This window comes from Sarcophilus harrisii, chromosome 6, assembly GCF_902635505.1.
Source record: "Sarcophilus harrisii chromosome 6, mSarHar1.11, whole genome shotgun sequence".
Lineage (NCBI taxonomy): Eukaryota > Metazoa > Chordata > Mammalia > Dasyuromorphia > Dasyuridae > Sarcophilus > Sarcophilus harrisii.
Window position 1 is genome coordinate 118,520,131 of NC_045431.1, and position 26,625 is coordinate 118,546,755.

General features: G+C 35.0%; 1 protein-coding gene across 3 annotated transcripts in view; it reads left to right on the plus strand.

Annotated features, from left to right (window-relative positions):
- SNX25 (sorting nexin 25) overlaps positions 1 to 26,625 on the plus strand; it is a 271,192-nt gene that overhangs the window by 195,389 nt on the left and 49,178 nt on the right. For all 3 annotated transcript variants that reach the window (XM_031943724.1, XM_031943723.1, XM_031943725.1), the window contains exons 8-10: positions 15,678 to 15,809; positions 20,557 to 20,829; positions 24,532 to 24,696. In XM_031943724.1, coding sequence (XP_031799584.1) covers positions 15,678 to 15,809; positions 20,557 to 20,829; positions 24,532 to 24,696 — 570 coding nt within the window. The remainder of the gene's footprint in view (positions 1 to 15,677; positions 15,810 to 20,556; positions 20,830 to 24,531; positions 24,697 to 26,625) is intronic.

A 26,625-nucleotide genomic window follows, 5' to 3' on the forward strand; every position in this document is an offset into this window, starting at 1 on the left:
TTAAAATATAAATTAGATACACAATAAGTATACCTGACCAAAACGTTATTTTGCTGTACAAAAAGAATCAGACTCTGAAATATTGTACAATTAGCTTGTGAAGGAAATTAAAAATGCAGGTGTGCATAAATATAGGGATTGGGAATTCAATGTAATGGTTTTTAGTCATCTCCCAGAGTTCTTTTTCTGGGCATAGCTAGTTCAGTTCATTACTGCTCCATTGGAAATGATTTGGTTGATCTCGTTGCTGAGGATGGCCTGGTCCATCAGAACTGGTCATCATATAGTATTGTTGTTGAAGTATATAATGATCTCCTGTTCTTGCTCATTTCACTCAGCATCAGTTCATGTAAGTCTCTCCAGGCCTTTCTGAAATCATCCTGTTGGTCATTTCTTACAGAACAGTAATATTCCATAATATTCATATACCACAATTTATTCAGCTATTCTCCAACTGATGGACATCCATTCAGTTTACTGGACTGACTTTTAAAGCTGAGCTCGAGAAAGGGCTAAGCTGCTTCCCATTGATCACTGTTCTGTGGCTCTTACTTTCTGCTTTGATCATGTGTGGAACCTGGTACCTCCCAACTTCCTTAAGGCTCTTTAGTTCTTTTAGCTAATGTAAGTAAGAACAATGCAAAACATTCTTTTTATTTCTCCTTTTTTTTTAAATGAAGTCTAGGCAGAAGCTATCACTTGCATGCTGAACTGCTGTTTTTCTAGGCAGGCTGATATTTTTCATGTTTTTACTGCCATTTCTTAAACACAAGTCATGTTAAATTGCCTGTCCCCAGGCTGTTGCTTTTTTGTATCAGTTTCCCTATAGCAATTTCCTGGCTACCTGCAAGAAAGAAGTTCTTTCTGTATTCATGCAGAACGTCTGTGCTGTAAGGCAGAGTGCCCATTCCCAGTTGATTTTTATGATCTAAGCTTCAAGACTAACTCTGTGGACTGTAGTTTGGCTACTCACAAATTAGAGTAGAGCCTGAGAGAGAGCCCTGTGGTCAAGACACTCCCTGGTCATAAAAGGCATCAAAGAGGAACATAAGCTATACCTTAGTCCCTGAAATTTAGTGCTCCATTTCCTGGAGAAATGGCACCCAGTGGAATGAAGATGTAAAAGTGAGAAAGAAAATAGTAATTAACTCAAAGAGAACAGGAAGAGAACACCCAGCCTGTGACATATATGGGTTATATGATCTTGATCTAGTGCTCCAGAAACCTCTAAGATTATAGGTTACAGAAAAGGTTCTGACCTGCATTGTAGGAGTTCAGTAAAATCTCCTTGAAGGCTTTCTGATTCCCAAATGCTGGTACTGTATCTCCCAAACTACCTTGTCTTTATCTTGTATGTATTTGTATCTACTTATCGTTTAATATATATACATATATATATATATATATATATATACACACATATATATACACATATGTATACATATCATACAATGCATATAAATAATATAAGTAAATACATCTGTATACATATAATACAATGCATATAAATAAATACATATATACACATGTTTGTATGTGCACATGATGTATATACATATATTTTTAATATATGTACATATATAGTGTATGTGTGTTTATATATGCTATACAAGTAAAAATTACTGTTTTTTATGTTTATATCTTCGCTGCCTTACTACAGTAACTGTTGCATAGCATGTGCAAAATAAATATTGTTGATTGATTGCTTATTTAATAGAGGGCAATTAATATATGCTTGTTGTTTGATTGCCCAATTCTTGGCTAAACACTAGGGATATAAATACAAAAGTTAGAGTCCCTATGTCAAGAAGCTTATATTTAAATTTGGAGAGACAACACATATAGGAGATTGGTGGTGAAGGAAAAGGAAAGTAATCTGAGGAGTCACAGAGGTAAAGCATAGTTGAATCATAGATAGGATAGTCAGTTAAGATGTAAGATTTTGAGTTCGAATTTTTTTTCCCCTTACTTCTCTCTCCCAGACAGCAAGTCCTTTTAAACATATTTCCATATGTCATATTGTGAAAGAAAAATGAGAACAAAAGAGAAAACTCACAAAAGAAAAAAAGCAAACCAAAAAAAGGTGAAAATTGTATGCTTCGATCTGTAGTTCTCTTTCTGGATTGGATGGCATTTTCCATCCCAAATCTATTGGAATTGTCTCAGATCATTGTATTGCTGAGGAGAGCTAAGTCTGTGATAGCTGATCATCACTTAATCTTGTGGTTACTGTGTATAATGTTCTCCTGGTTCTGCTCACTTTTACTCAGCATCAGTTCATGTAATCTTTCCAGGCTTTTTTTTTTTTTTTTTTTTTTCTTTCAGACATATAATAGTTTCTTTACATCAGTGCTCTTCAATATTGATTCATTTTTTATCCATTTTTTTCTTTACTTCTCAATTTTAGCTTTCTTGTTTTTTTTTAAATTTTTAATAGCTTTTTATTTACAATTTATATACATGGGTAATTTTTATAGCATTGACAATTACCAAACCGTTTGTTCCAATTTTTCCCCTCCTTCCCTCCATCCCTTCCCCTAGATGGCAGGATGGCCAATACATGTTAAATATGTTAAAGTATAAATTAAATACAAAATAAGTATACATGTCCAAATGGTTATTTTGCTGTACAAAAAGAATCAGACTCTGAAATATTGTACAATTATCCTGTGAAGGAAATCAAAAATGCAGGCGGGCAAAAATATAGGGATTGGGAATTCAATGTAATGGTTCTTAGTCATCTCCCAGAGTTCTTTCATTGGGTGTAGCTGGTTCAGTTCATTACTGCTCCATTGGAACTGATTTGGTTCATCTCATTGCTGAAGGTGACCAGGTCCATCAGAATTGATCATCATATAGGATTGTTGTTAAAGTATATAAGGATCTCCTTTTCCAGGCTTTTCTAAAATCAATCTGTTCACCATTTCTTCTTTTTTTAATTTAATTAAATTTTTTCTTAGTAAACTTATTTATTTTTAATACATGTTGCTTTATGAATCATGTTGGGAGAGAGAGAAATCAGACCAAAGGGGAAAAACCATGGGAGACATAAAAAAAAAAAAAAAAGAAAAGAAAGAAAGAAAAGAAAAGAAAAAGAAAAAAAAGAAGTGAATATAGCATGGATTGATTTACATTCAGTATCCTTAGTTCTTTTTTTGGATGCAGTTGGCATTTTCTATCCAAAGTCTATTAAGATTGCGTTGGATCACTGAACCACTGAGAAGAGCCAAGTCTTTCATAGTTGATCATTGCACATTCTTGCTGTTATTGTGTACAATGTATTCCTCATTCTGTTTGTTTCATTCAGCATCAGTTTGTATAAAGTTTTTCAGGCCCTTCTAAAGTCAGCTTGTTCACAATTTTTTTATAGAACAATAATATTTCGTTACCATAACTTGGTCAGCTATTCCTCAAAATTTTATTTTTTTCATCATTTCTTATAGAAAAATAATATTTCATCACGTTCCTATACCATGACCTATTCTGAGACTTATCATTCCTTAGCCATGAGTCTTTGGCTATAGCAATTTGTGAAAGAAGTCCTTAGAAGCGTTCATCAGTCTTAAGTGGGTCAGGTATTAAGGTGCAAATTGGTGATCTCTGCTCCTAGGAAAACTTAGAATGGTGGATCTCTTGATCTTGGGAGATACAGTAAGATGCAATGAGCTAAAACTGAAGTTCAGCACTAATATAGTAAGCCTCTTGGCATAATAATCCTTAACCAAGAGCAAACCTATCCAGGTTGGAAATAGAGCAGATCAAAGCTCCTATACTGGTTGGTGATGGGATTGGGTTCATGAGGCAGGTAGGTGCCTATCCTAGAGTCTAGAAGACTGACTTCCAATCTTAGACGCTAACCAGCTGTGTAGTCTGTGTCACAAGTCACTTAATAACTGTTTCCCTCAGTTTCTTCAAATGTAAAATAAATTATAGCACTTACCTCCTACAGTTGTTCTGTATTTGTAAAGAGATTGGCACAGAGCCTGACATCCAATAGGCATTCTATAAATGCTATGATGATAGTCTTTATGATTTTGAGTGGCTACTTTACAATCACCCTTGAAACCCTTGATGAGAGAAGGAGAGAGAGAGAGAGAGAGAGAGAGAGAGAGAGAGAGAGAGCGAGCCAATTTTTAAAAATCTTAAAGCTCTATATAAATGAGTTCTTGTTATTTATGATAAAAGAAGATAGGAATAATATGAATAATTGAAGTTGCTAAACAATCAAAATTACATCATTCAGAATCTTTATTTAGCCATTAACTTCAACCCAAGAGTCAAGCACCCCACCCCACCCCCTTCCCTCCTTCTAGTTTGTTTTGGAGATTATTTTTCTTCTCTCTTCTCTCAACTGACATATTCTTAGTTTAGATGCTAATATAATCACTTAATAAAACAAAAGGAAAAAAAAGCAGACATTTGAATAATTCATTGAGTAGATAAATTAGAAGTGTTTTTTTTTTCTTCTTGAAAAAGTGAGGTGGGCAAGTTATTTAGCTAAAGAATGGTAGTAATGGAAAGCCTAGGTTGTGTATTCTCTCATGATATTCCTCCCTGTCCAGGGAAGTGCATCCCAACATCTGTGAGATCACAGATTTATCAAAATATTCCAAATATCTGTTCATAGTTATTTACACTGATAGAGAAGGCAAGAGGCATTAGAAATTAAAAAAAAAAAAAAAAAGTACCCACTGGCTTTGTCACTAAAGGTTATTAGAAGTTTAAGACAAAAAACATTTTTAATTCAGTTTATCAAATTCAACAAATATTTGTTGAACACCAACTATGTGCATTATATTATGTGCATTAAACACAACTATATACATTATACTAAAAATTGGGAGTTCTAGGAGTTTTGTTGTTGTTATTCAGTCTTTTCAATTATGTGACCCTATTTAGCATTTTCTTGGGAGAGATACTGCAACTGGATTTGCCATTTCTTTCTCCAGCTCATTTAACAGATGAAGAAACTGAGGCAAACAGGGTAAAGTGACTTGCCCAGGGTCACACAACTAGTAAATATCTGAGGCTGGATTTGAATTTAGTACTTCCTAATTCCAGGCCCAGTGTTCTATCCACTGTGCCATTTAAGCCACTCTGGGAGTTGAGAGACAAAAATTAAATGGTTAATGCCCTCAAGGAATTTACATTCTATTTGGGGGCATATGGTATAAAGGGAGAAACCACTAAAAACTGAGAGTAGAAGACATCTTGTAGAAAACTTTATAATGAAACAGAACCTGTGAGGAAGTGGAATATTCCAGGGAAGGAGCACAGCTTGGACCAAGTCAAAGAGGTGGGAAATGGAGTAAAGAGTTGAAATAATAGCCAGTGAGCTACTTTTACTATAATTAAAGTAAGTGAAGAAGAGCAATGTTAAATAAGGATGGAAAGATAGAGAATCAGATTTAGAGAGTTTTAGATGTTCAGGCTAAGATTATATTTTTATTGAGAAGTAATATCCCTATTGTTTATATTATATACTTATTTTATATTAAATCCTTAAATCCTGTCTGCTTCAGGTTTCTTCATATATAATATGGGAATAATAATAGTATCTACCTTTCAGGATAATTATGAGGTTAAAATAAGCTAATATTTATAAAAACAATTCACTAATTATAAAGCAAAATATGTAATGGTTAAAAAGCCTCTAGGAGCAAGGAATGCAGTTCAAGGTATGTGGGAGGACCTGAGGGATGAGAGGTACTGAAGCACAGGCGAGTTCATTGGGCATACCCCCAAGAGGCGGTATCTGACTCCAGGTACCATGTCTCCTTCCTTAAGTGTTCTCAAAGCCTAGCACGCCTCCCTCCCTCTTCTCGGGCCAATCCCATTATGCCAGGTTCCTAGAGGACCTTCCCTTTCCCCAGATCCTCAGGTTTGTCCTTCTGACTCCAGCCAGCACCAAGGTAGAAGATGCAATGAATCTCTTGCCTCGGAGATAGGGCTTGTGGGCTTCCTCCCAGAGTGTTCCTCTCCAACCCCAGTCAATGTTCCCAAGAAAAACTCTCTCAAGCTCTAAGAGCTTCCTGTATATATATGATCTCCCAAAGGTTAACTCCTCCTTCTGGAGAGAGAGGGATTCTGGGTTATCTCCCAGAGTGCTCTCTGGCCCTAAGGGAGGTGTGAATTCCAGATATCTCATACTAAGCCATACTAAGCCCTGAAATCTCCCAAACGTGTGAACTCCATTGAGTACTTAGATAGTTATGAGCTCTCTAAAGGTGTGAACACAAGCATCATTTCTATCAGTTGTACTTAGTACCTTGTTTCAAGTTCTGGCCCAAAATATCTCTTTCTAAGATCAAATCAATCATATTGAACCATGCTAAATTAGATAATTATTGTCTCTATCAGCTCTAATGGCTTAACACTTTGTAAAGATTCCAACATATATGTATGTATAATATATATTATACTTATATAAGAATGCATTTATATAATTATATAATATATATAAGTATATGTACTTATATTATATATATTTATATTAGTCCCTGAAGATTTTTGAGCAGGGCAGTAAAGCAGTCTAGCCTGTGTTTTAAGAATATTAATAATTTGGATGCTTTGTGAAAGGTCAGAGATGTCTATTTCTTTTCTTCAACAAAGCAAGTATTATCAGGCAGGGACTTACTTAATTGGCAGTGGTTTAAAAGAGTTAATTATATTCATTCTGTCATCTAATAATTGCCTTCAGGAAGATAATATTGGAAATATTTTAAGATGATTTGCTAACTACTACAATATTAAAAAAACAATATCAAACATAGAATTGTTTACCTAATTGGCTTTATACTTTGTAGACAAAATAAACATTTTCCTTGTTACTAATTCAGAGATGGGGAAATGAGATGTGAGGATTTATTTGAGAAATTTCTTCTAATGAATTGGCCTATAATAGATTACATTTACTTTCTCATAATTTACTAGTTTTACCTCATGTTTGTTTGTGGAATATCATCAATGAAGTAATTCACTTTTTATTTATCTCTGGGCACCAAAAAAGAATAGTAAATATCACTTAGGAAGCAGTATGGTACAGAGGAAAGAACACAGATAGAATCAGAAACCCAGGACTCAAATTCTGATTATGATGTTTACTTAAACCTATGTGATCTTGTGTAAATCATTTGATTTCCCTTCCTTAGTTTCCCCATCTAAAAATGAGAGAGTTGGGCTAAATAGCCTCTGAGATCCTTTCCAGCTCCAGATCTATTATCCTACATTAAAAAAAAAAACAAAAAAACATTTTTCAGCAGGCATATTCAGCAAGCATTGTTAAGCAAAAGTTTAGATACACAAAATGAGATTTAGTACAGTGGCTTACACTCTCATTTTAGGGAAAGATGTGCCCAGAGAACTGGTGGTACAAGAGAGATGGAGATATAAGCAGAGAAGATGTTCAGATGAAGAGCTATGGGAAATTTGAGGGAGGATGAAGGGAGAAGATAACAGGAGATGGTGGTGGAAAAGAACTGGGAATTGCAGTTATCTCCATCAATTGGGAAATGGCCAAACAGGTTGTAGTGTGTAGTTATGATGTAATACAACTATGCTATAAGAAATGATAACTCAATGAGCTTAGAAAGGTATGGAAAGACTTGTATAAAATGATGAAAAGTGAAGTGAACAGAACTAAGAGAACATAGTATACAATAAGAGCAATATTGTTATCCCCCACATTTTATAATATTTTTTCTAATTACATGTAAAGATAGTTTTCAACATTCACTTTTAGAAGATTTTTAGTTCCAATTTTTTTCTTCCTTCTCCCTTCTCAAGGTGGAAAGCAATTTGACATATTATACATATAAAATCATTCACAAGACAAAATAGTCAACTATAGCAATCTAGTGTTTGACAAACCCAAAGATCCTAACTTTTGGAATAAGAATTCATTATTTGACAAAAACTGCTGGGATAACTGGAAATTAGTATGGCAGATATTAGGCATGGACCCACACTTAACACCATATGCCAAGATAAGATCAAAATGGGTCCATGATTTAGGTATAAAGAACGAGATTATAAATAAATTAGAGGAACATAGAATAGTTTATCTCTCAGACTTGTGGAGGAGGAAGAAATTTGTGGCCCAAGATGAACTAGAGACCATTATTGATCACAAAATAGAAAATTTTGATGACATGAAATTAAAAAGCCTTTGTACAAACAAAACGAATGCAAACAAGATTAGAAGGGAAGCAACAAACTGGGAAAACATCTTCACAGTTAAAGGTTCTGATAAAGGCCTCATTTCCAAAATATATAGAGAATTGACTCTAATTTATAAGAAACCAAGCCATTCTCCAATTGATAAATGGTCAAAGGATATGAACACACAATTTTCAGATGATGAAATTGAAACTATTTCCACTCATATGAAAGTGTTCCAAATCACTATTGATCAGAGAAATGCAAATTAAGACAACTCTGAGATACAGAGATTGGCTAAGATGACAGGAAAAAATAATAATGAATGTTGGAGGGGATGCAGGAAAACTGGGACACTGATGCGTTGTTGGTGGAGTTGTAAACGAATCCAACCATTCTGGAGAGCAATCTGGAATTATGCCCAAAAAGTTATCGAACTGTGCATACCCTTTGACCCAGCAGTGCTACTACTGGGTTTATACCACTAAGAGATACTAAAGAAGGGAAAGGGACCTGTATGTGCCAAAATGTTTGTGGCAGCCCTGTTTGTAGTGGCTAGAAACTGGAAAATGAATGAATGCCCATCAATTGGAGAATGGTTGGGTAAATTGTGGTATATGAATATTATGGAATATTATTGTTCTGTAAGAAATGACCAGCAGGATGAATACAGAGAGGATTGGAAAGACTTACATGAACTGATGCTAAGTGAAATAAGCAGAATCAGGAGATCATTATATACTTCAACAACGATACTGCATGAGGATGTATTCTGATGGAAATGGATTTCTTTGACAAAGAGAAAATCCAACTCAGTTTCAATTGATCAATGATGGACAGAAGCAGCTACACCCAAAGAAAGAACACTGAGAAATGAATGTAAACTGTTTGCATTTTTGTTTTTCTTCCCAGGTTATTTCTACCTTCTGAATCTAATTCTCCCTGTGCAACAAGAGAACTCTTTGGTTCTGCACACATATATTGTATCTAGGATATATCGTGACCTATTTAACATGTATAAGACTGCTTGCCATCTAGGGGAGGGAGTGAGGGAGGGAGGGAAGGAGGGAGGGAGAAAATTGGAACAGAAGTAAGTGCAAGGGATAATGTTGTAAAAAATTACCCTGGCATGGGTTCTGTCAATAAAAAGTTATTTAAAAAAATAAAAATTAAGAATTTAAGCCATTCTCTAATTGACAAATGGTCAAAAAATATGAATAGATAATTTTCAGATGAAGAAATTAAAACCATTTTTAATTGTATGAAAAAGTGCTCTAAATCACTATTGATCAGAGAAATGCAAATTAATTTAACTGAGACACCACTACACACCTGGCAGATTGGCTAGGATGACAGGGAAAGATAATGACAAATGTTGAAGGGGATGTGGAAAAACTGGGACACTGCTACATTGTTGGTGGAATTGTGATTACATCCAACCATTGGAGAGCAATTTGGAACTATGCTCAAAAAGTTATCAAACTGTGCATACCCTTTGATCCATTAGTATTTCTTATATCCCAAAGAGATATTAAAGAAGAGAAAGGGACACACATGTGCCAAAATGTTTTTGGCAGCCCTTTTTGTAGAAGCAAGAAACTAGAAACTGAGTGGATGCCCATCAATTGTAGAATGGCTGAATAAGTTATGGTATATGAATGTTAGGAATATTTTTGTTCTGTAAAAAATGACCATCAGGATTGTTATGGGCCATAACTCTGAACTTGAAACAAGGGATTCTTACAAGGTACTAAGTCAGTGGAATTGATAGAGACAGTAGTTATCTAGGATATATATATATATATATCCAATATAGGATGGTTCAGTATGATTGATTTAATCCTACAAGGAGAAGTTGTGGGCCAGAACTTGAAACAAGGTACCAAGTGGAATTGAGGAGACAATGGTTAAATCCTACAACAAATTATGGTTTCCTAGTGATATAATGATTGGTTTGTACTCAGTGTGGAACATATAAGCTAGAAGCCTCAGCCGGGGAGATTCAGAGACATTTGGAGAGAAGGCAAAGGACTTGTGATGATTACTGAACTGAAAGGAAGGCTGCTCCCAAAGACCCCAAGAAAACCTCAACAGAGAACATTACATTTTAGAGAGCACATTACATTTTGTCATCCAAATGTGGGGCTGACATGATCCTGAATTCAATGGAAAAAGCCTCCAAACCCGATTTCAGAGGAAAAAACTCTCCGATCCTGATTTCAGCGGAAAAGTCTCTCTCTGATCCAGAATTTAGAGTAAGTACAAGAAGGAAACTTTTTAAAGGGCTAACCTAGTGCTTCAGCTGAAATGGGACAGATGTTTAGAAAACAACCTTCTTTTCCAATTCAAGGAAAATGTGTAGAGAGCATTGTCAGAGTTATGAAAAGCCAAGGTTTGATTGTAACTTGGGAGCAGATCATTGAACTTTTAGAAATAGTACAGTACACATCTCTTTGGTTATCAAAGGAAAAAGAATTGAATCCAGATAAGTGGAAATTAGTAGGAGAGCACCTATGTCAATACTAATATGATAATAGACCACACTCAATTTCCAAAGAAACACTTTATATATATAATTTAATACAACTGGTTTTAGGAAATTCTATAATTTACGGAATAAAGAAGAAGAAGAAAGTGCAGGAGGGGGAGGAAATTGATAAACTAGGTGAAAAGGATGAAGAATCAATAAGAATAAGTACAATTCTGAGTGTGGTGCTTCATAGCCGAAGCTATTAGGTCGTTCCCCATCTCATGACCCTTCCCCCTCAATTAACCTTTCCTGGGGGGAGGGAGAAGGGGAGGAAGAGAGTCAGTAACACAGTCAGCACCACCTATGAAGCAGCCTATGAATAGATTACAAAAGGCACTGGTTAAGGCAAAAAAAAAAAAAAAAAAAAAAAGACAGGATATATTTGATTTAATAAATGCATACCCTGTGGTTGAAGAGCTTGACTCTTCAGGTCAACAATAGAGAATATACACTCCTTTTGATCTGGAAAAAATTAAGGATTTGAAAAAGGGTTGCACTTTTTATGGGGCTACATCATCTTATGTTAAGATGTTACTAGAGAATTTGGCTTATGAAATCTTAACTTGTAGTAACTGGAAATCCATAGCAAGGACATGTTTAGAACCTGGACAAAACTAGTTGTGACTTTCAGAGCATAGTGAATTATGTAGGATTCAAACCCAATGCAATAAGCAAACCAGAGTTAACATACAAATCACTTTTGACCAACTAGCAGGTGAAGGTCAATATGCAGACAATTCAGCACAGACTAATTGCCCCATAGCAGGTTATGAACAAATTGCTACTGCTGCAATAAAAGCTTGGGGTACCCTCCCAGGGAAAGATTGAAGGGAAGCCTTCACAAAAATAAAGCAAGGTCCCAATGAACCCTTTGCTGATTGTGTGGCATGTTTGCAGACAGCTGTCACAAGAATCATTGGAGAAAATGCAGCTACAAGAATTATGATAAGACAACTGGCTAAGAAAAATGCTAATGAGGTTTGCAGAATAATTACATGGGTACTACACAAAGATACTCCTTTAGAGGAGATCATAAGACGCTGTGCCACAGTGGGCACAAGAGCTTATACCCAGACTATAATGAGCATGGGAAGACAGGGTCCCTCTTGGCAAGGGACTTCTAGAGATACTTGTTGATGTTTTCAGTGTGGAAAAATTGGACATCTGAGAGCTCAATGTAGGCAAAGAGATAAGAGTGATAAAACAGGGTGAAATAAGACCCCAAACCCCATGTATAAAATACAACAAGGCTTTCCACTGGGCCTCAGAATGTAGATTGATCCAGGGAAATGAGAAGTGAGGCCCAGCTCCAAGATATTAGTCAAAAGACTGGTGGGGCATGATGACTTTAGGGTATACCTTTAGAAGTTCAGAACTCTGAAATTATCATTATCAGCCAAAATTATCAATCAGCCAAAAAGCAGTCAGGTGGCAGAAAGGGAGTACAATTGGGAAGAATACAGGCTTTTTTAACCCAACAGAAGGTCAGTGTCAAGTGTGAACAGCTCCAATGTAATTGCCAGATGATGAGGAGAGATCTAGAAAGGGGTAGAATAGAAGGGACTAGACAGGTTAACTGCTTGGGAGAGAGGGTTTGCTTGTATTTCTACAGATGGAGAAGGAATCAGATGGGTGCCAATAGCATCTGGCTCAGAGAAACAGAAAAAGAGAAAAACTTTGTAACAAAGAAGACCTAAAAAACCATCTGACACTGAAAGAGCATGGCTGATAATGAAACTGTTACAGAACTTTAAAACCAGCAGGAATCATTGGATTCCCTGAGATGAAAAATTATTGATAAAGACTGTTGCAGGACTTGAAAACCATCAGGAATAATTGGATTCCCTAACACATAATAAGACTATTGCAGGACTTCAAAACTTGTAGGAATTATTATATTCCTGGCACATGAAGTAATGGATAATAGATTCCTTTTCGACTATTTCTAGGACGTATGGACATGTATAATTCCTTATGTTGATTCATGTTATTTGTTACATCACTACTAGCCTGTGTTATATTACTATGTGCTTATGTAATTTATGTAATTATGTGTAATACCTCCCATATTGATGGATTTATGTATACCTGTTTTAAGAGTGAGCACCTTCAGAAATCTGCTAATCTGATTTGATTTCCCATTTCCTTTGGTGTTTTCATCTCCCTTCCTGAGATGTCAGGGAGGGTGTGATCACCTTCTTCTATGGTGTTTTCACCCCTTTTTTGAGCAGTCAGGGAAGGTGTGATCACCTCCTTTTTTGGGGTTCTCCCCTCCTTGAGAAGTCAGGGAGGTCATGACCACCTATGTTTTAAAACAAAAGAAAGCGGGAGATGTTATGGGCCAGAACTTTGAACTTGAAACAAAGTATCTTACAAGTCAGTGGGGTTGATAGAGACAATAGTTATCTAATTTAGCATGGTTCAGTATGATTGATTTAATCCTACAAGGAGATATTATGAGCCAGAACCTGAAACAAGGTACTAAGTAAAATTTAGGAGACAATGGTTAAATCTAGTTTAGCATTGATTTAATCCTACAACAAATAATGGTTTCCCAGTGATGCAATGGTTGGTGTGTACTCAGTGTGTAGGATATAAGCTAGAAGCCTCAGCCAGGGAGATTCAGAGACATTTGGAGAGAAGGCAAAGGACTGGAGGCAAGAGCTTAAGCTCTCGGAACCAAGGGGAGAAATTCAATTCGATCTTTGAGCTTCCTGGTGGCTGGCCTGGCCTCCTGCACTTCTAAGACTAAGGCCACACTGAAAGGCTCTCCAGAAAGCTGCCCAGGAAGGAGATAATAAAGGATCTGGACTATAAGAAAGCTTACTGGGCTGCAGGAAAGGAGACAGGACTTGGAAAGAGATAATAAAGGATTTGGACCTTGATCCCTGTTGCACTTAAGATTACTGAACTGAAATGAAGACTGCTCCCAAGACCCCCAGAGACCCCCAAAAAAACCTCAACAGAGAACATTACATTTTAGAGAGAACATTACACAGCATGATTTCAGAGAGGCCTGGAGAAACTTACATGAACTGATGCTAAGTGAAATGAGCACAACCAGGTACAATGGTGCACAGCAACAATATGACTGATGCCAGTTCCAATGATCTTGTGATGAAGAGAGCTATTTATACCCAGAGAAGAGGACTATAGGAACTGAGTATGTATCACAACATAGCATTTTCACTCTTTCTGTTATTGTTTGCTTGCATTTTATTTTTTCCCCTTTTTTTTTCCTTTTTGATCTGATTTTTCTTGTGCAGCAAGACAGTTATATAAATATCTATACATATATTGGATTTAACTATATTTTAACATGTTTAACATACATTGAATTACTTGTTATCTAGGAGAGAGGGTGGGGGGAAATAGGGGGAAATTTGGAACACAAGGTTTTGTAAAGATCAATGTTGAAAAATTATCCATGCATATGTTTTGAAAATAAAAAGCTTTAATTAAAAAAAAAAAAGAGCTGCTATAAATATTTTTGTACATGTGGGTCCTTTTACCTTTTTAATGATATCTTTGGAATAGAGACCTAGTAGTGATACTGCTGGATCAAAAGATTTGTACAATTTTATAGGATTTTGAGCATAATTCCAAACTGCTTCCCAGAATAGTTGATCAGTTCACAACTCCACTAGTAATGTACATGTTCTCGAATATTTATTATTTTCCTTTTCTGTCATATTAATCAGTCTGATAGGGTAGTACCTCAGATTTTAAAATGTGCATTTCTCTAATTGATAGTGCTTTAGATTATTTTTTCATAGATAAATAGCTTTAATTTCTTCATCTGAAACAGTTTATGTTCTTTGACCATTTATCAATTGGGGAATGACTTGAATTTGTATAAATTGGATGTAGTTCTCAATATATTTTAGAAATAAGGCCTTTATCAGGAATACTGGCTGTAAAAATTGTTTCCCATCTTCTGCTTCTTCCAATCTTGGTTTCATTGGCTTTGTTTGTGCAAGATCTTTTTAATTTATGTAATCAATTGTCCATTTTGCATTTCATAATGCAGATTCTTCCCTTCTCTACAGATCTGACAGGTAAATTATTCCTTGCTCTCCTAATTTACTTTACGTCTAAATCATTTACCCATTTTAATCTTATCTTTGTATATGATATAAGATTGTATTCTATTCCTCATTTCCACCATACTGTTTTCCATTTTTCCCAGCAACTTTTGTGAAATGGTGAATTTTTACCCCAGAAGCTGGATCTTTTGGTTATCAAACAGAAAATTATTGTAGTTGCTGACTATTGTATCTTGTGTACTTAATCTATTTCAGTGATCCACCACTCTATTTCTTAGATGTTTTGATGATTGCTGCTTTATAATATAGTTTTAGGTCTGGTACAGCTAGGCTACTTTCTTAGTGTAATATTGTCTTAAGATTCAGCTTTGAATGACCAAATCATTTCGGCCGTCATAAATATACAAATTAAAAATAAAGAACATGTGAAGAAGAGTGATACCTGCATCCAGAGAAAGAACTGATAAAATAGAATATGTGTAGGATAATTTTGCATGTACACACAACACACATTTATTTATTTTGTTCAATGGTGGCCATCTTGGGGGAGGAAGGGAAAATTTTTTATGATAATTTTGCTCTATATTTGAAGGAAATAATAAGTTGTACATGGCAGATTTGCAATTTCATATACAACCTTTTTTTATTCTGTTATGGAAATGCTTGTTTTCTATGAAATGATTATTCTGTGAATAATTATTTTTTTAAAAAGCTATATTTGCTCCATTTTAGTTTTGAAAAAAATTAGAACAAATGCAGCTTGAATATTCACTAAATTTTTCACTGAACTTAGAGAACTGAATATAGCAGATTTTGATTTGTTAGGTATGTGATTGTATATGAATGACTCACTTCGACATCTTGTTTGCTGAATGACCCTGCAAGTAGAAAGAAAATAGGATTATGCATTTATGGCTCTACTCTTGACTTTTCCTTACTACCAGATTCTTCAGTTTGAGGATATTTTGGCAAATCCATGCTATCGAGAGCACTTTCGTATATATATGGAAAGGATGGACAAGAGAGCTCTAATTAGCTTTTGGGAATCTGTGGAATATCTGAAGAATGCAAACAAGGTAATTGCTGGGAATGGTAACTTCTTTTTGGTAGTGATTTGATTGTTATTAATATACTTCCATGTTTCCTAATGAAGATTTATTTAAAGAAATACATCCTTTATATATACATATCATATATAGAATCAAAAAGTCCTAGAGTTAAAAGGACCCTGGTTTAGTCCTTACCTGAAGCAGAAACCAACTGCTATAAAATCCCTGATAAAAACTGTCAGCTAATCTTTGCTTGGAGACTTTCAGTGACAGGGAATTCATTACTTTACAAGTCAATTTATTCCACATTAGGACCATTTTGATTATAATGAAATTCTTTCTTATGTAGAGTTTTCCACCTCCTTCTATTTTTCTACCTGTTTCTACCTAATTCTATTTTTTAAGTCTTTTGAAAACCTAAAGATCTATCATCCTTCCCCTTTGTCTTTAATCTAAACATCATCAGTTCCTTCAGGCATTCTGGCAGTGAGGTGGTGCAGTGGTTAGTGTACCCTTTCTGGAACCAGGAAGATCTGACTTCTCTGGTCTCAGGTACTTACTAGTTATGTGATCCTGGGCAAGTCACAACCTTATTTGCTTCAATTTTCTTATCTGTCAAATGGCAATAATAGTCCTTCTTGTGTTGTTTTGAGGATAAAAATACAATAAGCTCTGTAAAATATTATGCCATATAAATATTAGTTATTATTTTAATGATATAGTTTGAAATCCCTGCCCTTATTAAAGTATGACAGGTGATTAGATAGGAGAAGCCACATGGTACAGTAGAGAGTGTGCTGGACCTCCAGCTCTTAGGAAGCCTTAAATAAAGAGTTCAAGTAGGGGCAGCTAGATGATGCAGTTGATAGAGCACCAGTCCTGAAGTCAGGAAGATCTGAGTTCAAATTTGGGCTCAGACACTTAACACTTCCTAGTTGTGTAACCTTGGATAAGCCACTTAACCCCAATTGCCTCAGCCAAAAAAAAAAAAAAAAGAGTTCAAATAAATCCTGCTTCTTATACTTTATAGTTGTATGATCACAAGCAAGTCATATGACCTCTTTCAGTTAGTTATTTCATCTTTGAAATGGGGATGACATGTATGACACCTATCTCCTGAGTAGTTTTAATGACAATGTGAGATAATATACATTAGTTGCTTTACAAACTTTAATTGTTCTTATTCAATCTAACTCTTCTTGACTCCATTTGAGGTTTTCTTGACAAAATACTAGAGTGGTTTGCCTTTTTCCAGCTCATTTTTACTACTTTTACATTTTTACTTTACTTTATCCAGAAACAAACTGGGTAAAGTAACTTGCCCAAAGTTATACTGCTAGTGAGTGTCTGAGTTAGTGAGAGTCTAGAATCAGGTCTTCCTGACTCCAGACCAGGTATTCTATCCACTGCACCACTTGCTATCTCTACAAACTTTAAAGTGCTACATAAATAATAATTATCATCATCCCATTATTATTATTATTATTCCAGATGGGTCTGAACTTAGCAGAGTAAAATCCAGAATTTCAGGCCTTTAAGGTTCCTTTCAGCTCTGAGATCTACAATTATTAATGGCACCATTATTCTAGATTCTACACTAATGTTAATGCTACTCACAATTGAATTAGTGTTACTGCCTATCACATTACAATGAAGACTTTCTTTGCTTGTTATCTATTTAAGCAGCCAGACTGTTTTTTAAATGTAAAATCTTAATCCAATTCAAATTTTGAACTGAAGAGCTAATTCTAATCCAATCATAATTTTTCTACCAGATATGAGGTGAGTCCCTTCCCTTCAAGTAACTTCTGGCCAGTTCCAAAAATCTAATGGCAAATGGGGATGATCAAATAGATTGGAACCTACAGCAAATGAATCTCGCTTGAAGGGATAGGGAAGTTTAGTCTATTTTTTTTTTTTTTTTTAATTTAATAGCCTTTTATTTACAGGATATATACATGGGTAACTTTACAGCATTAACAATTGCCAAACCTCTTGTTCCAATTTTTCACCTTCTTACCCCCTCCCTAGATGGCAGGATGACCAGTAGATGTTAAATATATTAAATATAAATTAGATACACAATAATATACCTGACCAAACTGTTATTTTGCTGTACAAAAGAATCAGACTTCTGAAATATTGTACAATTAGCTTGTGAAGGAAATCAAAAATGCAGGTGTGCATAAATATAGGGATTGGGAATTTGTAATGGTTTTAGTCATCTCCCAGAGTTCTTTTCTGGCATAGCTAGTTCAGTTCATTACTGCTCCATTAGAAATGATTTGGTTGATCTCGTTGTTGAGGATGGCCTGGTCCATCAGAACTGGTCATCATATAGTATTGTTGTTGAAGTATATAATGATCTCCTGGTCCTGCTCATTTCACTCAGCATCAGTTCTGTAAGTCTCTCCAGGCCTTTCTGAAATTATCCTGTTGGTCATTTCACAGAACAATATTCCATACACAATTTATTCAGCCATTCTCAACTGATGGACATCCATTCAGTTTCCGGTTTTTAGCACTACAAAAAGGGCTGCCACAAACATTCGTGCACATACAGGTCCCTTTCCCTTCTTTATAATCTCTTTGGGATATAATCCCAGTAGTAACACTGCTGGATCAAAGGGTATGCACAGTTTGATAACTTTTGAGCATAGTTCCAACCATTTCCAAAATGGTTGGATTCGTTCACAACTCCACCAACAATGCATCAATGTCCCAGTTTTCCCGCATCCCTCCAACAATCATCATTATTTTTTCCCTGTCATCTTAGCCAATCTGACAGGTGTGTAGTGTATCTTAGAGCTGTCTTAATTTGCATTTCTCTGATTAATAATGACTTGGAGCATCTTTTCATATGACTAGAAAGTTCAATTTCTTCATCTGAGAATTGTCTGTTCATATCCTTTGACCATTTTTCAATTGGAGAATGGCTTGATTTTTTATAAATTAGAGTTAATTCTCTATATATTTTGGAAATGAGGCCTTTATCAGAACCTTTGACTGTAAAAATATAGGGAAGTTTAGTCTAAAGGAGAGAAGACTTTTAATCTTTTAGGAGGCTGCCATGTGAGAGATTAGATTTGTTTGGCTCATTTCTGCCCAAGAGCACAGAACCTGGAATAATGTGTGGGAGGTACAGTGAAGCAGGTTTCAGCAGCGTATAAGGGAAAACCTCCTAACAATTAAAGTTAACTTTGTCAGTCTCTGGGTTGCATCAAGAGATAGTGAGTTTCTGTCAAAACAAACAAACAAACAACAGTTAAAAATAAATGATTTTTAAAAGGTTGGTGGTATCCTCTCAGGAAAAAAAAAAAGTAGGATGTGCAGCAAGATAATTGTACAAATATTTTATATATATATTGGATTTAACATATATTTAAATATGTATAACATATATTGGATTACTTGCCATCTAGGGAGGGGATGGGAAGGAGTGGAAAATTTGAAACACAAGACTATGCAAAGTATCACTATTGAAAACTTTATCCATGGATATGTTTTGAAAATAAAAAGCTTTAATTAAAAAAAAAAGTAGGTGGTGAATTTCCCACCAGGAAGTCATCAAGATGGCAGTGAGTAATTTCCTTCTAAGAGGATTCCTGTTTAATTCTGGGTGAGTCTATCCCAGTGGTCCTTAACCTCGGTTCTATAAACTTGTTTTTAAAATATTTTGATAATTCTACTTCAGTATCAATGCATTTCATATTTTATTTTATGCCTTTAAAGCATTATTCTGAGAAGAGTTTTGACCACTGGTTTGAATAAGCTACCAAAGGGGTTCGTGATTCAAATAAGCTTAAGAATTCCTGGTCTTTAAGGTCCCTTTCAGCTCTGAGATCTACAAACATTGAGAATTTTCAAAAGAATATACCTCAGGCTCTGAAGAAAATTCCCAGCTGTTCTGTACTAGTATGATATTTTTATCAGCACTGTATAAGATCATTTGGACAGCATATTTGGATGTACAAATACAAGTATATTTGTAAAAATAATAGGCATAGCTACCAGCTACACACGTGAGTGAACATTGAGGATTTTGTCTCCTTTTACACAATTCTACATTATTTAATGTTATGTTCATATAGACCTTACACACACACACAGTTATAATTTTAAAAGTAGAGACTTTAAAAAAGACTATTGATATTCCAGATTAATATTAAATAATATTATGTAGTTATCCTAAAATGCCTCTTGTTGTTTTTGTTTTTTAAGTTACTTAATAAAAGAAAAAGTTCTTCTCTTTCCTGTCATTTTCTTTAAGTTTCAGTATTTTCATTTGTAAAACAGACCTAGTGATTGATTTGCTGACCTCTCCAGATGATTGAGAAAGCTCTTTAAACCTGAACGTGCTCTAGAAATGAATGATCATTATTTATAATTATTATCATTTGAGATAATAATTTGCCAATGATTTCACTGGCAAAGAGAATTCCTGATTAAGAATTGTCTCTACCAGTGCAAGGTGACAGCTCTTCTATAATTTATAGTCTCAGAAAATTGTCTGGGATATTAAGAGATTAAGAGAGTTGTCTGGGATCACACAAACAGCTTTGCCAGAAACAACACTTGATCCCAGGTTTTTCTAACTCTGAGGTCAGCTCCACAGCCATTCTCTCAATGATTATTGTCATCATTTTTATTATTTTTATTAGTTTATTTATTGAGCATCTTTCTTTTTAATTCAAGAGACTTAAAGAAAGTAATTTGACCTTAATGATTTTAATTTTTTTCTCTTGTCTTCATCATGCTTTTTCCTTCTTTACAGAATGAAATACCACAGTTAGTTGGTGAAATTTATCAGAATTTCTTTGTGGAAAGCAGGGAAATATCTGTGGAAAAGTCACTTTACAAAGAAATCCAGCAAAGCCTTGTAGGAAATAAAGGCATTGAAGTGTTCTACAAAATCCAGAGTGATGTTTATGAGAGCTTGAAAGACAGGTATTACCCCTCATTTATTGTCAGTGACCTATATGAGAGATTGATCAAGAAAGAAGAAGAGAAGAGTGTTTCCCAACTGATTTCTGACAAGGATGAAGCAGTGAGTATCTCATTTTATCTTTCTGTGGTCCTTTGCAATGAAGAAACCTTGACTACAAATCCTATGCATATCTAATTTTTAATCTGGCACACAATCGGTAAACATGAATTAAGCACCTATTATGTGTCAGGTTTTTTTCAGGTTGTATTTTAACTGAGACCTTAGGGAAGCCAGGAGGTGGATTTGAGGAGGAAGAGCATCCTCAGAATTGGGAATAGCTATGGAGTCTGGAAATGGAGTATCTTGCTTGAAATACATCCAAGAGGTCACCTGGATTGCAGAATATATGGGAGAGGATGAGGTGTAAGGTAAAAGACAACAGGAAAGTTAGGAGGAGGCCAAGTTATGAAGGACTTTGAATGCCAAACAGAATTTTACATTTGATACTGGAAATAATAGGGAACCACTGGAGTTTATTGAGTAGGGGGTGACATAGTCAGAACTGAGACAATTAATTTGGCTGCTGAGTGGAGGATAGACTAGAATGAGGAGAGATCTGTGGCAAAGAAACAAGTAAGCAAGCTGTTACCGTAGTGTAGGCTTGAGGGCATGAGGTCCTTGGGGTGGAGGAGATGAGGATGACCCCTCAGTTGTGAGCATGGATTCTTGGAAACATAGTTGTATCCTGATTAGTAAATCTAGAAAGACAGAAGCTTTTAGAAGGAAATATGAGCTCAGATTTGGACATGCAGAGTTTAAAATGTCTACAACACTTCCCATTTGAGATTTCCAATAGATGATTGGAGATTGGATTTGAGAGAGCAGCAGAGAGCTTAGATTTCAACACTAGGTTTATGTGTGTGTAACCATATATGGGTGCTCATGTGTAGCCTTGGACTACCTTGGACTTGTCTAGTTCTCTCAATAGGCACTGAAGGAACTACATTCTTGCCCTTGAAGAAAATTTAAAAAAGTTTTGAATCTGCATTTTAGTTGTATTACTCCTTAATTTGAGGGAGACCTATTTTGTCCATTTTAATTCATAAGTATAAAGTCATCAGCTTAATTAGTCAAAACACAGAGTTGCTTTGTTGGATTTTTCAGGAATAATTACAACGTAATGGCAATTTAAAAGGAGTATGTAATCAGCATTCATTTACATTTGATTTTCATTATGGGTTAGTTTGTCCAGTATCTTTAGTATACAGGGCCTTCTCTGTTCTGAGGTACAACTCTCAATCTGTTTGAAGGATTATGTACATTTTTTTCCTTCTTTGTATTCTCAGTGCTTGGGACATTCATTTTTCAGTCATGTCTGACTTTTTGTGACCCCGTTTGGGATTTTGTACTGGAATAGTTTGCCATTTCCTTCTCAAGCTTATTTTACAGATGAGAAAACTGAGGTAAACAGAGTCAAGTGATTTGCCTAGGGTCACACAGTAATATGAAATGCATTGATACTAAAGTAGAATTATCAAAGTATTTTAAAAACAAGTTTATAGAACCGAGGTTAACTAGATTTGAACTCAAATACATGAGTCTTCTATCCTCAGTGCTACCTAGCTGCTCTCCCTGGCAGCTTAATGAATACTACTTGATTTGACTTGAATACTTAATTTATAGCATACAAACTATAGGACAGTAAGCATGACTTCAATTCTGGACAAATGCTAGAAAATGAAATTTAAAAGATATTTTGAAAACATCAAAAAGAAAATAGTCATCAGTAAAAACCAGCATAATTTCATCAAGAATATATCCTATCAAAGTAATTTGATACAGATTGATGAAGTCTTTAATTTTCTGCCTTTGTGGACAAGATGAAGAATTAGGAGATAAAGAACAGCATAGTTAGATTCACAACTTGTTAAGTTACCAGACTCACATAATCATTAATGCTTCTGTGTCAGCTTGGAGAGCGAGCTCTAGTGAAGTGCCAAAGGGGTCTGTGCTTCAAACCATTTTATTCAACGTTTTTTTGGAATGACTTGGATGAAGCAAAGGCAGCATGATTATCAGATTTGCAGATAAAACAAAATTAAGAGGAATAACTTTTGATTGTTGGCTTGGGTGTATCAGTATTCAAAAAACTTCTCAGCAGGTTAGAATGACTAATTGAATCTAAGATGAAATTGAATAGAGATAACTGTATAAAGACTTGGGTTTGTGATCCAGAAATCAGGACCATAAGACATGACTAGAGGATATTTATGTGAAATTATCTGGACAACAGATTTAATATATTGAGTCATCTGTGAACTCACAGCTCAAAAACTAATGTAAGCTTAGGTTCCATCAAGTGTCCACTGTACTCTTTCAAGTTCAATTCTTGTGCCACATTTTAGGAAGAACCACTGATAAGAAGCATGCAACATTCCTAGGATGGCAATAAAATGTTGAAGGACTTTGACCCAATGCCATATGAAGACTAGAGACCATTAGCCTAGAGAAGATTACTGGGAGGAGGGACAGTGATTGTCCTAAAATCTTTAATGGGCTATATTGTGGAAAAGAAGCTAGATATCTCTGCTTGACTTCAGAGGGCAGGACCAGGAGAATTAGACAGAAGTTACAAAGATTGGCATCATTTATAAAAATAAATTGATAGAAATTAGAGTTGGCCAAAAATGGAATTGGCATTTTAAAGAGTTACAGTCTTCTTTCCCTCCTCCCTCACCCTCAGGAGATTTTGAAGAGGTGACTAGATATTTGTAGAAAAGATTCCTGCTTAGGTAGAAAGTGGGTTAGAGGACTGAGATTTTGAAATTCCATGGGGTAAAAGTACTTTAACATAGAACTTTAAATTTACAGACCCCTTTTCTCACAACAACCCCATGAGATTAATATTACATTAATAAGTGGAGAAGCTAGAGCTCAGAGACTTGGTTTGACTTGCCCATAGTCACACAGCTGGCGTCAGGCCTGAGATTTGAACCTATTCCCTTTGACTCTCAACCTAACACTCTTTCCACTGTATTAATTGCAGCAATAGAGTCATGGTTAGAATCAGATAACCATAGAATGCAGTCTAGGCATCTTTGCCATGGGTTCTGCCATGTGTCATTAATTGTAAGTCAGATTTATGTGAAGTTTCAAAATCTACTAGATAGAAAATCATCACTTAGGGAAACAGAATTAGGCTCCTGTCAGTGCAGGGCATATTCCAAATATCTACTTGTTAATTTGATTGCAAAATGACCCACTAAAAATAAACAAATAAATAAATAAATAAATGACCCACTAATCAACTTGTAAACTGTTAAGTTTAGAGGTAATTTATCACATTCATTCAGGAAGGGCCCTTAACAGCAAGGAATTTAGGGATTTTATTTAAAACTATAACAATCCCCATGATGTTTCTCTCAGGATGATGGCAGGCCTCCATATTCTCATATCAGACATGAGTCATAGAATATTTCTGTTTATTTCATAAGAGTGCCAAGAGCCTTCCAGCTTTCTTGTTCCAAAGAGAAATCAGTACTGCAGCAAGTCTTACAAGTAATTATTCTCCCATCCCTTCAGGCCATGGTACAATATTTACATCTTTTATGAGACTGTACATACCAGTCACTGGGCTCTGAAACATTTCTTGCTTTCAGTTAGAGAAGAAAAATATTTTGCTGATGGTGTCAGTAGTGCCATACTATAGTGATAGTTACTGAGCATTTGGTGTAAAGTCTATAGATAATCCTGAAATATTTATGCCACGTTAATTAAACAGCATGGCTGGCAGGAATAAAATTCTGATGACTTCTTTTCTAGAGCCAAGGAGGTGAAGTTGGGGAAGAAACCATAGAGGAAGCAAATGATCGCATCAATGAGCAAGCCAGTTATGCTGTGAACAAACTACGAGAGTTAAATGAGAAATTGGACTATAAAAAGCAAGCTCTGCATTCTATTCAAAATGCACCCAAACCTGATAGGAAGGTAAGGGTTTAGTTTTCAATTTCCTCTTTGGATTTTCCTGTCTGTTGGTAGCTAAGCAAAAATTGATAGCTTATATCAACAGGGAAGTCTATCCTATTCCCTGCTAATTAGTACGATCTGGTTCTTATCTCACAAGGTTGTTGTGAGAAATATTCATATACATATACATACATAAATGTGAATGTGTGTATATTTATACATGTATCTATGCAGATATATATATTTGTTTAAACACACAATGTTTTTATTTTAAAGTTCTTCAGAAATATGAGCTATTTTTATTATTATTGTCAGCAATTGATATCAGTCAACATTTATTAAATCTTTATTGTATTCTGGGCTTTGTGAACAGAGGTAAAAATAAGTAAGTGCCTTCCCTCAAGGAGCTTACAATCTAGTAAGGAAGCTGTGTGTATATTTTGTATATACCAAAACAGAGGTGTCCCAAAAGCTTGGTGTAGTTTTAAGCTCTTACTAGCTTACATTAAGCTTCAATTAAGTTTTTAATAGCTTAAAACTTTAAAGCTTTACACTATTAACAATTTAAAATTGTACTACATCTTTTGAGACATACTATGTTTCCACATTGTCTACCATATTAAATTTCTCCTAAGGGAGAAATAGATAAACTTTTGCCTTTGCATTCCCAGTGCCTGGCTTAATTCCTGGCACACAGTCATGTTTATGTCTTAATACATATTGATTGTATATTAATACATACATATTACTATGTCATTACATATTGGCTGATTATTATTGATGATATCAATGGTTGATAATAATAATAAAAGTTTTTCTTTACACAATATTTTAAAGTTTGTAAACTGCTTTGCCTTTGTTATCTTATCTGAACATTGTAACAATTCTATTAAGTTGGTATTCAAGGTATTAGTATCCCATTTTATAGATGAGAAAACTCTGGCTCAGGAGGTTTAAATAACTCGATTTTATTCATGTATCTAGTAAGCAGTAGAAGTAGAATTCACACCCAAGTGTCATCTAGGTTGTAACATTGCCTCATTTCCATCAAAACATAAATGTTATCATTTTCTCATATCTGTTTTATTTGAAACTCCTGAACACCTTGTTTCTATTACTTTCATTTCTCAGATTAACTATTTGCACTTATATACAATATGTAAGTGAAATAATATTTGTAAAACATTTTGCCAACCTCAAAAATTTTATGTGAATGTTAGCAATTATATATATAGAGCTTCCCAGCTATGAAGAGCTTTTCACACGTGTTCTCATTTGATGATATTTCATCTGTGTTCTTGTTGTGAGCTTTTGCCTGCAGAGAGGGTGGAACTATTTTCTATCTCACCTAGATTACTTCTTGGGAATAAATTGGACACCTTTCCATCCTTTTGGTATCTTGGGTTACCATTTGGTGCATTGCCTAGAATTACCACCATAATGTCACATTATGATTTACAAAGTAAATTCCCTCACAACTCAGCAAAGGAGATGATATATATTATTATCCTTATTATATAGACAAAGAAACTGAGGGAGCTAAATTTGCTTGTTCACAGTAAGTGATCCAGCCAAGACCAGAATTCAGGGCCTCTTGAAGACAAAACCAGTGCTTTGTCCTCTACATCATGCTGATTTTCTAGAAAGAAATTACTTTATTAGAAGCTTATGAAGTTTTAAAGATTAAGAATTAATCAGTATGGACATGGCTCTCTTCAACAATGAGATGATTCAAACCAGTTCCAATTGTTCAGTAATGAAGAGAATCAGCTACACCCAGAGAGAGAACTATGGGAAATGAGTGTGGACCACAACATAGCATTTTCACTCTTTCTGTTATTGTTTGTTTGAATTTTTGTTTTCCTTCTCAGGTTTTTTTTACCTTCTTTCTAGATCCGATTTTTCTTGTACAGCAAGATAACTGTATAAATATGTATACATGTATTGGAT